Here is an 18,201-nt window from a genome sequence, read left to right as displayed (position 1 = left end):
AAGTTATTTAAACAAAAACAAAATCCAAGAAATGCACAGTAAGATTACAGGCTACCTGCGCAGCTCACTAGCAAAGCCAATTTTCTTAAAGTTTCACTGGAATGCTGAGCTTGAAACCACACTCCCAACCCCTCAGAAAAGCTATCTTTAGTCAAGTTAGAAGAGACAATCCACTCCAGGTTTCTGCAATCTCAAAGAATTAGCAGCTTGACTTTGGTAGCCAGCTCTTGCATTCACGGGACTTATTTCATCCTGGAATACTGAAGAGTTCACAATAAATCTCACAGCGAGTGGCACGACCAACAAAATGCACCAATGGCTTCGGGCTCCCTAGAGATAATGGCCAGAGCTCTGACCTCTGTGAAAGCAGGACTGGCCACCTGGAGAGAGGCAGGAGGTGCTTGGCTCCAGTTTTGGCTAGTTTTTTGGGTGGGAGAAGATCAAGGGAGAGTGCAGCCTAGATTTTTACTACTCACTCATTCGCTGAAGGAGAGATGTGCCAGCCAGGACTTCAGACAGGATTCACTTCTACCATTATCTTATGCGTAGCAAGTAGAGAGAATTTCCACTGTACTAACAAGGATGGTGACACAAAAAGCTGGCAGAAATTCACCAGAAAATAGACTTCAAACAGCTCAGAATAATTCAGAGCTTTCGATTTATTTGGCTTTTAAAATAAGCATTTCACTGTAAGGAAGTTTAACTGTGCAGAATTACTATCATTAAAAGAGAAGGCATAAAAAATTTGTAAATAAATTTGAACTAAGATACATAATATACAACGATATTACATTACAAACTGCTAGACACCATTTCTCTTTAGTACATGCATATTTAACCAATAACGTTTTTTAACAAAACAAAAATGCCAGATATAGAGAGAAAAGGAAAAGCACTGTAGATGACAACTACAGAGCACAGTCAAGTAATTTAACCACTGCATTTTTATGTACGCATTTCTCTACATACGCACAACAGTTCTTATAGCATCTATAAAGCTTTTGCTGAAGTTCTCAACACCATATATAAGGTTTTGAGCTAAACACTTAGTGTGATGTTTATTTTCAAATGCATTCATTTCCGAGTATTAGTGTGTGCTGTATATTTTTAATAATTATATTAAACGTTATTTTTAATAATTATAATTACAATTTCTAGATGTGTGCCAAAGGACATTATGTATCAGAATTTTTCTATGGGAAAAGTAATTTCTAGAATTATTTAAACATAGTTCTAAATTCCATGCAGTCACTAAAATATCCTATAATCTATCTGAAATTAGAAATAGATATACATGTATATGCACTCATATGAAGAAAGGAAACACTATATATGTTATTTGATCATCTTTCATTCTTCCTTTATATATATATATTTTTTTTTTTTAAGAAAAAAATCAAAATTATACAATACTTAGCATTAAAATATTCAACCCATCAAAACAATGTTCAGGATTATGGTTCCACAGTTTGGTTGAGCAGCATTTCAGAACTGACTACAGATGCCTACTTCACCAGGCATCTACATGCTTTAAGAACAGTCACATGCAAACATAGCTAAAGAATCACTGAAGAGTAGAAAAACAGAAAGAGACAGCAGATTTATTTTTTTTTTTTTTTACCAGCTCAACAAAAAGTGACTGACTAGTGGAGATAAACGTCAGATGAAAAAAAGGAAGAGCTGTATCACTGTTTTATTACTTCAGGTCTTAAAGCCTATGGCTATGCATTGCCACTTCTTAAGGAGCTGTAAGACGCACAAAGTAACATTCCTCTCCTCTATGCTGTTCAAATATATACCAAGTGAAGTCCTTGAAAACAGAACCAACCAATTCTCTCCTCTGGCAGAACATGAGGAACAATGGACGTTATGCTCTTTTCAGTAAAAGTGTTACAGTACAGCTACAGTATTTAACTGAGATGTACAAGCTACCGCTACATTCCCTCCCCCTTCCGTGGTCACAGAAAAAGAAACGAGCTTTTCCAAATAAGCCTGATCCTAGCTAGACTTACACTTGTTGTTATGCCATTACATGCCTCGCTCTTCTGCTGATTATATGAGCAGTCTAGTAGGGCATTCTGGTGGGCTTCAGTGAAGGAATAAAGCCAGGTCCTTGCACAGATCTGTTCTATCAGTCCAGGGTAGGAAACTACGCAGAGACCAGCCCAGTACCCCACAGCAGTTGCTCTCTCTCTGCGCTGACGTATCAACACAGTCAGGTTCAACCATGTTCCTGTACATATACTTTTGCTCCTGTCTTTGTGTGTTTGGGCTGCCATAGCAGATGTTTTATTACTTAATAATATATTGTTTGTGATATGCGTGTTGCTTGTGATAAGAAAAGTGCATTGATCCGAGCATTCGTTCCCTGGGAACGACTCTTAATTAGGGTATGCACTCAATTAAGCTACCTTGTCTTTAAATCCAACACAATTATTTATTAAAACAGCACCCAAAGATGTATGGACTCACTGTGTCAGTATCTATATAGACAATGGAGAGAGACACAAAGACCCAAGGTAACAGCTAAGACTGAAACTAGACAAATAAAGGATTTAACAGGAAACTTGACCCAAATTTACTAGTTAGTAGAGCTAAAGTATCTTTGCAGATCTTCCTAGTTCTTTTCATCTTTTAGTCAAAATATACAGTTGCTACACTTGAGCACTAAGAGCTACTTGAGAGGTTTTCACATTATTCACCGTTTTCTTTAAAATACTAGCTCGCTTTTAATACAGAGTTAATACAGATGTCCCTATATTTAATGCTAGTCACTTTTCATAAAGTTTCACAGCAAATCCTTTTTCTATCAACTTTACAGATGCATGCCTTTGTCATTTTTGCAAATCATTTACTTACATATAGTTTTATAATCAGGATGATAAAGCATTCTGCAAAAACCATTGGCTCGTTCAACAAAGAGTATTTTCTCTCTAAAGGTATGGGTTTAGAAGATAACGACCAAAAAAATAAGATGAACTATTTATCTGTTCAGGCTGAGAAAAGATGTTTCCATTTGTAAATACTCAGGAAATGCTGAAATACTGATGGAACTGAGAGCATATTAAAAACATAAACATACTGGAATGGTCTGTGAAAACACTGCAAGCCTAAGCCATCAGATAAGCAAGTACTTAGATAAGTACTTGGATATCTAAGTTGTATTTAAGACAGCAGCGTAAAAGGAATTAGGCTCATGTATTAAGGAAGCGTGTTTTTTATTAGATGTTTCCTAGGTTCTCATTGAGGTGTTGCAATCATTAGTTTCATTTTACTTACATTTTACTTAAGATTATTGCATCTAGTCTATTGTTCACATTACCAAAATAAAGATTTTATCTAATTTTATATCTGGCATTGTGACAGTGCAACTGATATTTGCCAGTGAAAAACAAAGCTTTTTTTTTTTTGTGGCAAGCTGTGCAAGAGTGCTGATACCTGGTGCAGGGCTCTGCTTGCACCTTTATCCAGGTTCCAAAATCACACCACCACATCACCCACTAAGACTCATGTACTAAACAAACCTGAATTGACAGAATGTATTGGTACCAGTCAGGATTTTATGTCACACTGCATATTTCATCCTGCTCTACACACCTTAAAGTTGGACTTATCAGTGAATTAAGCTTATATTGCATTCTCTCGATGTTTAACGTGTCTAAGTGGTACAAATTAACAGCTAACATTTATAAATACTGGTTTTAAATAATCCTTTATAAAAAAGCAACTTTTTTTTTTGTGCTTATTAAATTAGGTTGGTGGAAGACTGGTATCATCAGGCTAAAGAAGCAAAAATAGGCCTGTAGAACAAGTTCTGAGTTCTCTCCTTCTCCCTCAGCAGAAAGAGGCAGAGAAACAGTTTGTAGGGTGAGATATAGAGAAGTCCTTGCCAAATGTCATCAACCCACCCAGAAATAAATAGCTCGGAGACAGTACAGTAACTCATTTCTTATAAAAAAGTACAGGAGCAGGCAGAATGTCTATGAATTCACACAACTCCACCTATCATTACACCAGCTAGGCTAAGACTGGAGGCTCAAGACTATTGTTTACAGTATCTGCCTCAAGAAAAGATGGGAAGTGTCAGATGCTGGCAGTGGTCTGTGGGTCAGCAGAGGTCATGCCCCCCACTACAGCCACCCATTGTTCAGCTACTGTAAGCTGGCAGATTTGCTCACATCAGCACAGCAGCGCTGGTTACTCCAGCTGAGAATCTTCGAACACTCAGATTTCACGCAGAGGAGTTTGAGGTAGAGCATCATCGGCCAGCTACAAATCATCCAGTACTGCAAACCAGAGATTCAGCTGTTGAAGAGATCCGCTCTTCATCAGGAGAGACTGCAAATTTGCCCCAAAGCCAGCTTGCGCAGTGGCTGCCAAAAGCAGCCTGGAAATGGAAAGAAACTAACGGTGTGCAGATCCAGCAAAGGAATACACCATTTTGGTAGCAATATGTAAAACTGCAGTAGCTTTGGTCAGCCAGAACATGCTGTCCAAAGCTACTGGGGATCCCTGGAATGCACTTAGATTCCTGGTAGTGCATTTTGGATAGATTACAGCAATAAATTTGTGTGCTGGTATTTCTGACTTTTGCTGTATCAACATAACTTCAATATTTTCAGCTCCCCACAGATCCCTAGGAAGTGAGAAGGTGAGTGAGACTGACCTGTGGCACATGCAATGCGTATCCTGTAACACTGAGCAATCACGAATCTAGAGTGAAGTATGGGATTTTCTTTATTTCCATTAGTCTACTATACATTTCCACAGAAGGCTCTGCAGAGTGCAAGTTACTAACAGGGCATGCTCCAATATGAACCACTTGCAGGACTAAGATTGAAGGAAGATTGCATGAAACTAGCAAACAGAATTATTTAACAAAAATACTGGGAAGACAAGATGGAGAGCAATTTTCAAAGCTTCCTTGATACAGGTTACAATTGTACAGAGGGTTGTTAAGTACTTTGAAAAGACTGAAACCTGTAAATTTTGTAAAGAACAGTAACCAAAGGCAAAGGATATGAGATTGGGAAATTTCCCAAGTGAAGGCTGAATGGAGACATGCTACTGAAAGCTATTTCAATGCATGGCTGTAAGCCTACAAACTGCCATAAATTACAACAGCTGCTATAACAAAACAGTGATAAAATGAAATCATTGGGTAGGCTTGTTTCTGGCTTCCAACACGAGGCAGAAGCACTACCACAAGAACTCTATCAGCAGCATTTTCTGTACATTATACAAAATACTTACATAAAGCTGTTATGTATTAGCATGGTTATTACTATGCACACATTCTTTTTCCTGCTGTCTTCATTTCCCCCTTCATGTTAGAACCAAGCTTTCTGCTCTGCTTTTATGGTGTTCAGAGTATTTAAACAGCGTGGTAGCATGTAACAATAGAAATTCTGCATTGAAACCACTTTCTTCTTGCGTCTACCCCCTACCTTAAAAATTTGTGAGAATTGAAAACACAGCATTGAAACAAGTCAGGTTAGACACAGAAAGCAACATGAGCACTAACAGTGAGAGGATGAGGCAGGGTCACGTTCTTCTGCTTAGTATTCACAAGTGCGTTGTCTGTTAGCAGATGTTTGGGTTTTAACATGCAGGACATCGACATGTTGCTTTGGTTCAATACTAACAGGTTCACAAGCTACAGCAGAGCAGAAGCAGTCCCCATTTTACATGCACCAACTATAGGCAGTCAAAAGGAAAATGCCACGTATATTAATGGTAACCAACACCCTCTCCAAAATTTACAAAACAGTCAAATCTCCTGCTTTCACAGGTGACGAACTGAGATACAGAATGATGAAGCACTTGAGCAGTCAGAGACACAGATATATCTGTAAATTTACTGACATGCCTTTCCCCCTAAGCCAGTACCCTACTGACTTCACCCTGCTGCTCCATGACAATTTACAAAAGCTTAGGTCTTGATTGTGTGTTCATTACGAAACAAGGAGGTGAAAGTAGTCAAGCCGTGTCACATTTCTGAAGTGCTGGGGGTCTGCTCAAGTGAGGCAGCAATTGTAACCATGCTGACTTTTTGCTTGGATCTAGGAAGCGTGGTGGTGGCCTGTTCTCTCTCTCCTGTTTCTTATCAGTCGCCTCAGTATGACAACATGGAGCCTGCAACACAGCTGGAAGCAAGGAGGGGAAAAGGAGAGCACACTCCAGCTGGGGGGAGAAGTGACTGAGTGGGTTGAGGGCAAGAATAGAAAAGCAGTATGGGAAGCTAAAGGAACACAGTCAGGAAGGGTAAAAAAATAGAAGGCCACCGTGCCTCTTGATTCAGTGATGCTTATCTATCAGAGGAGGGGATGCTCATCAAAAATGTTTGAAATCACTGTCATCTAAAGTCAAACAAAAAGCAAGAAAAAAAATGCCACAGAGATAAGGGCCCTAATTTTCTCTGCTTCACATACTGCCAGCTGATTAGCTGAAGCTACTTTAATCAAATTACAGACTTATAAACAAGAGATTCCGTCTGAGACCCTGATTGTACCACGGAGGGTGAAATAAGAAACAAAGAAATGATGAAGGGCAAGTATACCACAGACAGGGAAGGTAACAAGCAGAGTAAACACGTCTCAATAAAATGCACTTGTTCATCAGTTCTTATTCTGCTTAAGCACAAGTTCCATCAAGTGTTTTTACTCTGTTGAAACGTAAAGGCATACACCAAGATCAGGGGTAGCTTGTTTTCTGCACTATGGAAACACACAGCACTAAGGTTTCCTTTCAAAGGCACATTTTTGTCATTCAGGTATTTAAGGCTTTCTCAAAAGTATGCACAAAATGAATTAATTACAGCTCTCTCCTGAGACCCAACCTGGAGTACTGCGTTCAGCTCTGGGGCTCCCACAGCACAAGAAGGGCATGGAACTGTTAAAAGTGGGTCCAGAGGAGGGTCACAAATACGATCAGAGAGTTGGAGCACCCCTCCTACGAAGACAAGCTGAGAGCTGGGGTTGTTCAGCCTGGAGAAGAGAAGGTTCCAGGGAGACCTTACAGCGGCCTTCCTGTGCCTAAAGGGGGCCTACGGGAAAGCAGAAGAGGGACTCTGTCAGGGAGTGGAGTGATAGGACGGGGGTAATGCTTTTAAACTAAAAGAGGGGAGATTTAGGTTAGATATAAGGAAGAAATTCTTCACTCAGAGGGTGGTGAGGCACTGGCACAGGTTGCCCAGAGAAGCTGTGGATGCCCCATCCCTGGAGGTGCTCAAGGCCAGGCTGGATGGGGCTTTCAGCAGCCTGGTCTGGTGGGAGGTGTCCCTGCTCATGGCAGGGGGGTTGGAACTGGGTGGTCTTTAAGGTCCCTTCCAACCCAAACCATTCTGTGATTCCACAGGTATATTCACTTACAGTTACAGAACTATCAAAGATCGTATTAACTAAACCATTAACATGCAGCCATGGCTACGGTAAATCATTATCAGTATATCACATTACTACAATCTTTGTTTTTCCTCAATACGTTTTCGGCCTTCCCTAGCACCACAAATTTCCACTAAAGCTCTGGGACAAAAATCTTTGCCATTAGACTTCTAATGACAACTTCCAGAGTGTTGGTTTTTTTTTTTTTTTAAATGGGCTGTCTAACAGCATCTATCTACACAGAACTACTGAAGACTTCAGCAACATTAAACAACTTCTAATCCATACCATACTGCGTAAGTTCTGTAATAAACCCGTATGTTTGTGGATATATTGGCATTTAGAAGATGTAAATAGTTATAGACAGGGAAAGTTAAAAGTGACTGGTTTGTGTATTTTATGTAAACCTTAACTGCATGATTCATAGTTATAGTTTAGATTGATAGCCCAATCCTGTGTTCAAAAAACTTCAGTGGGCAGCAGTGAATTTCATGCTCACCTTCAGGAGGTGCAGACTTGTTTGTTGCGAAATCAAGAGACATGATTACTAGATTCTGTCTGGCTGCTTGACAGATCACAAATTGCTTGTAATACTACTACCAGATACCGGTATCCTGGGGATGTTTTCTGAAAGTGACTGTCCAAGCTACATCCACCTCAAGTGTTTATAATGTCACATGTAGCACACTAAAAAAAAGCTACCCCTAAAGCAGTCATACTAGTCAGCTAGCTTTTGCAGCATGGTACATAAGCAAGCATTGACCTTCAAGCATATATATATAATTAGAATTCTGGAAGATACTTAAATCAGGTACTACGTTAAAAAGGAAGCCTCACGTTCAGATAGAACTAGGGATTTTTTCCCCCAAAACATCATTAGAGAACTTGATTTAAATCTTTCTTAACCCTGCAGTTTAATTCCAATGACGTAACTCAACTGGTAACTGTAAATATGAACCACTGGATCTACATTTACTTTTTTTTTTTTTAATAAGCTTAACACAGCAATTATATACTTTATCTGAACTCTGAAAAAAACACATCCTTTTTAAATTTTTATCAATTTCAGAATTACCTGCAGTAATTTTAACTGTTAGGAATGTCGTTGCATCTGTCAACAAATATAAGATCTGCAGAAAGAACTCTTTTTAGGAAAAAAAAATCTGAAGTACAGAGCTGTTCAGGTATCTCAGATATCTCTGAACCCAACATCTCTACTTGTTTGTTGCATCTTTTGCTGTAACTAGTTCCAAAATGTCAAGTACGCTTAAGCTGAAGAAGAAACTGGCTGAGAGAAAAGTTACTTAGCCCCACAGACATCTCCCCTTTCAAGTTATTGATTAATCTATAAACATCAATATAAGCTTTTCCATAATGTTCTTAACAGCCTCAACAGAGTGTCATTATTGCTACAGCTTGCTTTCGAAGGACGACAAACATGAGAATGCTTGAAGTGGTCCACAGCTCAGGAAAATCTGCCTTTCACAAACGGTGAGCCATGCATTGATTTCTGTAAGGACAGAACTGACCTACAGGACTCTATCACCTATAACTTTGTCATGCATGAAGACATTGGTTTAGTGACAAACAGTGACATCTAAACTGGCAGAGAATTAAAACCAGAACATCCAAAATTAACTAGGGCAATTAGGGCATCAAACATTAATAGAAATTAAAAAAAAAATTAACCTGCCTCCTAGTACAGAATCATAACATCACTGTTTTTTCCTTGTCAATTCATTGAAAAACACTCTTCCAAGCAGTAAATCTTCCATATTAGGTTATCAACCTACAAGTCCTTTATTCTATCTTTCCTTTCTAGAAGGAAAAAGACTCATTGTCTGAGGAAAGGAAGACAGAAACAAACATTATAGCAGTACAGTTTTAGAAATAGCTGAAATCATTTTTTTTTCCCCCAGCAAATTGTAGAAAAAAGTCAGGACATCTGCTTATAAATCATATTCACTTATTAATGCTATCATTTGAAATATAATAAGTGAATCTGTGCTTCAAAAACACTGATCATAATACTAAGTTAAGAGTCGTACTTGACAGCATTTAATTTACATATGTTATTTGGACTTATTTAATGAAGTCCTACATTAGATGTTATTTTTATCTGCAAGTATTCCTTAACTAGTTAGCTGGTGGATTTATTATTTAATGGAACAAGTCTGGAAGGAAGAAATTTTATTACTTTGTTTACAAATGTAGTATCCGCACTTCCAAATTTCCACAGTTCCCTCAAAATGTTTTGTTAAACACTTTACTCAGAACACAGGGAGCTGCCACAGTCAGGCCAGTCAATCTAGGACCATCGTACCAGCCAACCTAAGTACAGCTTTTAGTCACAGATCAAAAACCAGATTCAGAAAAGCAATTGCATGCGTACTTAAATTTCTTAGACTTCAAGATAAGTGGAGTTTATTCCAAGTTCTTTCCCGAACTGTAATCATTAATTTAAAATTGGTAATAGTAGTCATTGCTGAGTACTGTTAAACATTACGATTTATACTTGAGACATACTACAAAGATGAGATATATTTTTAACACCAAGATAACTGTAAGCATGAATGGTTTGATCAGCATTTAGAAGTGCAGGGATTTTTTAATGTAATTTCTTAACTGTCTTCTACTGTTATTTCTTTCAATTATTATTATTATTATTTTAAATCGATACAGTATTAGTTTCTTCAATGACAACTCTGGGAAATCTGCTGTTATTGGGATGTTGAAACTGAGATGCTGGGACATGTTCAAGTCATGTGGCATGACTCCTAGAATGACAACTGTAAGACGTGAGCTATTAACATATAAAGAAAATACAAATACTTACAGATTTGGATGCCCTTTCCTTATCAACACATACTACCTATGAATTCATAGCACAGAGATACAGTTTGAGACTGCTTAAAAAAAAAATAGCTGCCAATGTAAAATTGTAATCAAAGCTTGGTTCTGCAGGGACTGGCAGGAAGCTCGCAGCTACTTGGCATTTTCATCAGTAATTAACATTAAAATTACTGTTGATAAAAAAAGCAATGAGAATAGGGAAATGATACATAAGTAGTACTTGGTAATATAGTCCTTAACAAACAAATGCTAACCCACACATTTTAACCACAGCCCAATGCAGCTGTTTATCAGAAACTTTATCCAACAGACTGACTTCTGGAATAACACAGAATCACAGAATCATCTAGGTTGTAAGAGACCTCCAAGATCACCGAGTCCAACCTCTGACCTAACACTAAAATGGTCAAGGTATCAATATCTCAAATACCACGAGGTCTTGGTGCAATGCTGTGGCAGAAAAACATTGATACAACTTCTAGGCATATTTATTTTTTATATATATAAAGAGACAGTAGTGGGTAGAAATACAAAGACTATTTTATTTCAACACATGGCCTTGCAGAAACCAAAAATATTTCAAGCAATACTGAGTTCATATTTTAAAGAGGATATTGTGAAAAAGGAGATACAGAAAAGAGCTACAAAAATAACTTGAGGATTGAAGTAAATATCTTAAAGCAACACATGATAAGTGAATGTTTTATCAAATCAAAAAGATTGATGGGTGACTTGATTACAGTGCTTCTTTGTAGGAAGAAAACACTGTTTAAAAAAGGCTCTTTACTCCAATGGAAAAAGGAAGAACCAAGCATTTTTCATTTATTTACTTATTTTAAGATAGAGTGAGGCCAATTAACTATTGGGACAAATGAGCAGAAAGTAGTGGAGCCTTATGACATCTTTGAAATGCGCACGGTATTTATTTATTGTTGCAAAAAAGCTGCTGAGCTTTGTATAAGACCTCTCTAGGAGGTACAGAGGATTAAATTACTTGGTCTAATGATCCCTCTGGTTTCAAGCATTATGAATCTTTTTGTAACTTTCTATTTCACAAGTGGTGCTACCTACCACTGAACAGGTTCACTGGCAGCCTTAGCCTTAAAACATATTGTTCCCTTGGTGTGCTGAGTACATCAGTTCTGTAATGCATCAGATTTCCAACCACCTGCCAAGAATGTAAGTAGTCAACACACGATTCCAACTAGCATCTCCTTAACAACAAACAGAGGCTTAAGTAGTATTAAGCCTTCCTAAAACAGCTGCCTTAAACCTTAAGTGAATCTGAAGACAGTACAGAAATTTGTCTTTTGCTGATCAGTAAGTTCAAACATTTTTGCCAGCAGAACCACGCTTGGAAATGCAGTAGTTTTTAGAAGGTTTGCTAAGGATCCCTCCAAAGCCACTATCCCTCATGCACACGGCTAGTAATTTCCTGGGATGCATCTTGTGCCTATGTTCAAATACTTTAATTGACTTGTGAGAGAGATCTCTAAGCTCATCGCCTCGGTTTAAACCTCTTACTGCAGCAGCACTAATTGAAAGAAATAAATAACAAAGATCAGAAGCCCAAAGGTCAGCTGCATTAACAACTGACTTGTATGCATCTCTCACATACAATCGCACTGCCCTGGGCCAACAAATACTTTTAAGGAGGTGAGGATACGTACCAGAGAAGTACCTTCCACATTATTTCAGACTTGTCAGCTTTCAAAAGGTAGAAGAAAATGGGTTGCTTGCTTCCATTTCTCTAACTTGACTTCTTTACAGCTTGGCAATGGAGTATCTGAGCTGGACTCTTTGTAGCTAAAACACTAGCTCATAATGGACCCATTAGGAGGTAGGACAAAGCACAGTTAGGTCTCGCTCCTTTTGTCTACATAAAAGGTTTCAGTAAAACTGGGTAGGTTATTATCAAGATAGAAACAACAGGATATCAGATGAATACTGCACTGCAGTTCGAGAATATGAAGGAAAAATAAGTGAGACTTGACAAGAACAAAAAAGGGTTATGAAATTAAAAAAAAAATTACTCTAAAGAACATGACTCTTTGCATCCTCTATTCTTTCATGCGCCCTTGACTTTTGCATATTCCTGAACTGTTACATGCTATCTTTATTTTCCACAGTCTCTGGGTCAAGAATTTGCTCTGCCATGAATCTAAGAAACACCAAATACCACTTTGGGACTCTCTATAAAAATATCGATTTAATATTAAAACACTTCATAGAGAAATTATATTCCAGCCCAGTGCTTTGTGCACAGTAAAATTATTTTATGTTATATCCTATTATCTTAGCTTATATTAGAATGTTCAGGAAGAAATGTTGCTGGAGAAATCAAATGGTTATCTTTTAGAAGGAACACGGCTACACTTTTAGCATTCGCATTTTAATGGAAGATATAATATTTCTATTGTTTCACCTGTCTTAAAATAAATAGCAAGAACTCCACAGTTTAGCTTTATCTTATAAAACAAACTAAGCAAAACAAATCAAAACTAAGCTACTGCTTTGGAGTAAGTTAATGAATACATAATTAAAGTCTCCTGGATTCTCCTTACTTTGAGAACATCCTTTAAAACGTGGTGCATATTTAAGGGACTACTCCTGAAGAAATATTTCTCAATAAAAAGATAAAAATAAATAGAAGCAGAGATCAAAATTAAAGAGCTTTAAGCTATGAAAATATTGACTTCATGACCAGAATTTAATATTTATTTATAGCTCAAAATCACATATTTTTATGCCCCTGTCAAAAGTATAAAGTCTATCGCTAAAACAAAGTTGGCAATGCATTAATATGTACCAAAGCAAATACAAAAACCTTTGAAAAAGAAAATAAATTCTCTATATTATTTCCTCTCTTTACTATCTAATTCAATTCTATCAACAAGAGGTTGACCTGACCACACCATCATAGTGACTCAAATCCTACAAAATAATCAAGTCAAGGAAGTTCTTAAAATAGCAGAGAACACAGTCTGATTTATTGTCCTATGAACATAGGGTAAACTTTACTTTCACTATTTTCTCGAAAGACCAAATGGTGTTAGATTTTTCTTATCATTCTGAGACGTTCATCAACCACCAGCTTACACAAAGGAAGCAAACCTGAAACTTTATTTCCCTCCCTCCCACCTCTTTGAAATTACACAAAGAAGCCAAGACACCTCACACAACTCTAAAACCCAACTCTGTTGGGTCATTTATGTATGTATCACAAGGTAGTTGCATAAGGTCAGGGGCATAACTGGTCACAATTAACTTATTTGACACAACAGGGAAAAGTATTTGAAATGCTAAAAACAACATGCAGAAGCAGATAGAGAAAGACATACTGAAATATGCACAAAGACCAACTTTTTTGTTTTTCTTCTTAAGAAGAAAGTCTGGACAAGATTCATTTCATTATGACAAGACCAACCATAAAATAGCTACAAGCTTAAGAAGAAGAATGGACAAATACAAATTTATTTTATAGCCGACAAGAAATTAATTTATAACTGTAATTAACTTCAATTTTTAATAACTCAAAAACACATCACAGATAAATTAGTGTAGTGACTATTTCATTTTTCCATGGATGAATTTAATGCAGTGAAATATCTGCCATGGCGCGTCTATTCCTCCTGATAATCTTGTTATACTAATTTAGATAGACACAAATTTAGTTTTCTTAGTTTATAGAAAAAGTCATGCAACAAATCTACACTCATATGTAACTAAGTTCACAGAATGGCTGAGATTAGGAGGGACCTCTGGAGGCATCTGGTCCAATCTCTGCTCTAGCAGGGCCACCCAGAGCAGGGTGCCCAGGACCATGTCCAGGCAGCTTTTGAAGATCTCCAAGGAAGAGACTGCACAACTTCACTGGGCAACCTGTGCCGGTGCTCCGTCACCTGCACAGTACAGAAGTGCTTCCTGATGTCCAGATGGAACCTCCTGTTTCTCATTTTGTGACCACTGCCTCTTGTCCTGTCAAAATTTGAATCCCAAAATAAGGTCAGAGTATTTTCATGAGATAGAAAATAACTTTCTCGTTTATTGAACCTGCTTATCTGAATTTCCACAAAATTTATTTCCCTTACTTCTAGGTCCAAAAGCTAAAAAAGGCTAGAAAGGCACTAGCTGCACCACAATCTGTAGTAAACAGATGTGCACTTGAAGAAATTTAAAAAAGCACAGCCTCTCAAAGGCTTAACCTTGACTGAGTTAAATGAACATAGACTGAAGGCACATTTGACATTCATCATTGTCATATTTTGACTGATCCACTTGGGTGTGTGAGGGATTTTGTTACATTTTTGAAATCCACACAGATTCTGACCTCAGAATCAGTCCCTAGATACTTGCTTATATGCATATCTAGTATCAATGGATGGATATTTGAAAGTTTTTTGTTTAATTTAATTATTCCTAAACTGAGGAGTCAAACAGGAAACTCAATAACACAGTATCTTCAAGAAAAGCAACACTGCTTAGGTAGTAAGACCTCTGAGCTTTTACCACTACACACATACTAGAGGTTGAACTGTAACACTTTTCTGCTTTCCTGTGGGCACCACATCACATTTTGATGTATTTCCAACTATTCTGGTATACTACCAAATCTAGACCAGGAAACTAAATAATACATGGCATGATTTTTTCCATATTTTATAAGCATTGCCTGAACTTGCAGTCTTTGTCCCATTTTTATGTATATCCTTAAATTACATACAATAAAACACAAATATATGAGTAAAATTAACCTTGTTCTTCAACTCTGCAGGATTAGCACAAATGTCTAATTCTGTAATCCATATTCAGATAGAACAAATACGTGTCTTCAACTGCAGCAAGATCTAGCACATATAAAAGGACAGTGAAACACAAGAGCAAATGGAAAAAGGTTGGTAAGACAATCTTTCTTCCTGGAGGTTTTTAAAGAGCAGATTAGGAAAATGCCTGGGAAGAATGACATTTATAGTCAAGCTTACCTTGCAAAGAGAATGTAAAAAGCCTAAACAACACTTCAAACTTAATTTTTTCTTGATTCCATGATAACCTATACAGTCAAATAGCAAATCAGCCCAAAAATGTGTATCCCAAAATTACATATGTGTTTGTTAACTGTTAAAGCAGAACCTTAAGTTCAAAACCTACTCTTACTGAATGAACTGGGATCAGCTGTAAGAGATCACCATCCAGCTCAGTACTGTCACTAAGTAACACCAGAGCACTACTTAAGTGCCATGGTGGTTGAATAGTATTTTTTGTTTGTTTGTTTTCAATGCTAGAGGAAAAAAAAAGATTAAAGCCAACAAAGAACAAGTAAAGCCACTGTTCAATAATATATCCATTGTAAAACTACACAAATATTTATATGGCCCTAAGAAGGGACATATAATGCAACCCTAAATTCTATTCTGCTTTACTGCTATGCAATATATGACCATCTAACACGCACCATATATTGATTTATGTCAAGATTTTAAACAGTAGCTGAGTAACTCTACCACAAAAGTTCTGTACTGATACTTTAAGTATCAGTATATCCTAAGATAAGGGTATATCTCAGTTGTAGAAGTGTTGAGAGGGTTGGGCTCTAAAGTTGTATTTAGAAGACATGCAGGTCCCCGTATAAAAGTGAATGTTATAGGGCTATTTACCAGCAAAGTATTACGAGACTTAATGTACTCATTTGCCAAACACAGAAGAAGGCAAGTGTTCCTCTAATGTCTGAGAGGAAATCACAAAGATTAAGCAGAGATTATACAACATGGAGGCAGAAAAAGACTGCTTTAATATCAGAATAAGCAGCATCTTAAACCCGAAATGCTGTAGAACCCAATGAATTGTCCAAAGATAACTACATAATTAAAACGGAAGGATAATTTAGGAATAGAATCTGGACTGAGTGTGAATCCTATCTTACAACAGGAAAAGCAAAACTTGCAAGTTGTGCACTGAAATACCTTCCTTACCTTAATCCTGATAGTATCAAGATGTACTGTTATATTACTCTGATAAAGTTATTTCTTCCCTAATCCAAGACAAAACATCTCTTAATTTCACAGTGAGAAAGAACATTCAGTGTGCCACCAGTCATGCTGTACACTGACTCTGTTGCACTACCCTCATATGCAGATTCAAGTGTGTATCAGGCTCCCTTCATGGCATGTTTCCCCACACAAAGGTGAGATGCCTACCCACGTGTAACAAACACGATACTAACCACAGCCTATATCATGAACAGAGCTCTGAATAGAGTACAGACCCAATTTTTGAGATGAAAATTCACCCATGTGGGTACTGTTTTCAAAAGGCAAGGCACACTTCCCTTTCTATATTTGCAGGTTGAGTCTCAAGTTTTCCTTAGTCAGTTTCCAAGTTCCAAATAAGCAGTACTTGGTAAACTACTATTTATTAAATGTTTTACTTCAGCAGGCTTACCTAGATGTTTACTTTGCTGTTGACTGCTCCTAGTAGCTGTTAATAACATCATAGCAAATGACAGTGATACACAATTTTGAACAAACACATCCATAGAAACATAGCAATTTAAAAAAACGAAATGGATCTGTCTTATGTAAGCTTAGCACTTCTTTCTAAGACAGATGGAATCACTTTAATTGCAGCAATAACATTCAGAAAACTATGTTTCTTATTGAAGTTCACTTAAGAGACTATTCCTCTACAGATCCTGTTCTGCTTCTCTTCTATCCTTTGACAGGTTCTGAAATTATCTGGTCACAACTTCTCCTCAGAAAACCTCTCAAAGCTTATGGATTGGTATTGATTTCCTATCACCTCCCATCAGGTGAACTTCTCCCAACAGGGAGAGGTAAGCCTCTGGTAACTCCCCAGAATATCAGCATTACGACTTAGTAAAACAGATGTTACCTAGCGTTCTTCTTAAAAATAATATGACTGTAAGCAGGCATTATATACATGTGGTACTTGAATGGGAGAAGCTGAAGACTTAGTCTCCAGATACACTTTATTTTATTTCAGCAAGGTCAACAGTACTGGATGGTTATAAACGAGCACTGAATCTGATCTTCAAACTAACAAAGGAAATGAACCCATAAGAATATACATCTCAATTTTGCTTATGTTGCAAAACAGTGACACCCACTGGCAGCAAGAGTTTAAATACTTAATTGTTGCAATTTGGATCTACTTGGTAAGGCTTGCTAGCAAGTTTCTCTGAGAAAAATTAATCACAGTAACAACCATACAAACTTACCTGTAGAGTCAGCACTATCCTCCGAGTTTTCAGAAACTGAAATACTATTAGTATCTTGAGTAACAGCAACATAACCCTCAGGAGGAAGATTCACCGTGTACATTCTCCTTGGAGGCAGAACTGTATCGTCACTACCTACAAAACAGAAAAACAAGGTGTCTTGCTATTGATCTTGGTAAAGATTTTCTCAAACATTTTGCCAACTACAGCAATGATAACAAGTGGTCTCAAAATCATTACAGAGAAAAAGAAAGTAAGAAAGTGCCAGATATGGAATACTGAAATTATCCTATGAGAAACAAAATTGCACTGAATTCTGTAGCAGCTACAAATTAATTCTCCAGAGGTTAGTTCTTTCCATTAGAAACACTTTTTTTTTTTTTTGGCCATAGAATTCTTCTGCCCTAACTTAAGAAGCTTCCACTTAAAGTGATACACTAAAAGACACCACATATTTCTCCCTGTTCAGCATGAGCAGACACTATTTTTGTAAGAACTGTTTCACAGAAGATGGAAAGATTAAAAGTCATACAAGTAATAAAAAAAAAATCACAGAAGTAGAATCACAGAAGTGTGGTTCGTCTATTTGCAGACTTTTTAAGATATAATCTAGGTGCAGTTGTAAAGGGCACAAAGATAGAGTCTGAAAACCACACTTGACTAAGCCTCAGCAATTACTGCCCAAGAGGGTTCACCTCCCCATCTCTTCTCAAAGAGTGCCAAGGGCCAGCT

General features: G+C 37.3%; 1 protein-coding gene across 2 annotated transcripts in view; it reads right to left on the bottom strand.

Annotated features, from left to right (window-relative positions):
* The window catches only part of ERICH1 (glutamate rich 1), a 98,843-nt gene that overhangs the window by 50,553 nt on the left and 30,089 nt on the right, over positions 1–18,201 (bottom strand). For both annotated transcript variants that reach the window (XR_013949497.1, XM_080587759.1), the window contains exon 3: positions 17,470–17,604. Coding sequence is in view for 1 of the 2 variants with exons in the window: in XM_080587759.1 (XP_080443885.1) it covers positions 17,470–17,604 (135 nt within the window). In the remaining variant the exon portion in view is untranslated. The remainder of the gene's footprint in view (positions 1–17,469; positions 17,605–18,201) is intronic.

Source organism: Anser brachyrhynchus (assembly GCF_964034855.1).
Source record: "Anser brachyrhynchus genome assembly, chromosome: 3".
In the NCBI taxonomy this organism is placed as follows: domain Eukaryota; kingdom Metazoa; phylum Chordata; class Aves; order Anseriformes; family Anatidae; genus Anser; species Anser brachyrhynchus.
The sequence above is the reverse complement of the archived record's forward strand: the minus strand, read 5'-3'. Positions and strand labels throughout refer to the sequence as shown.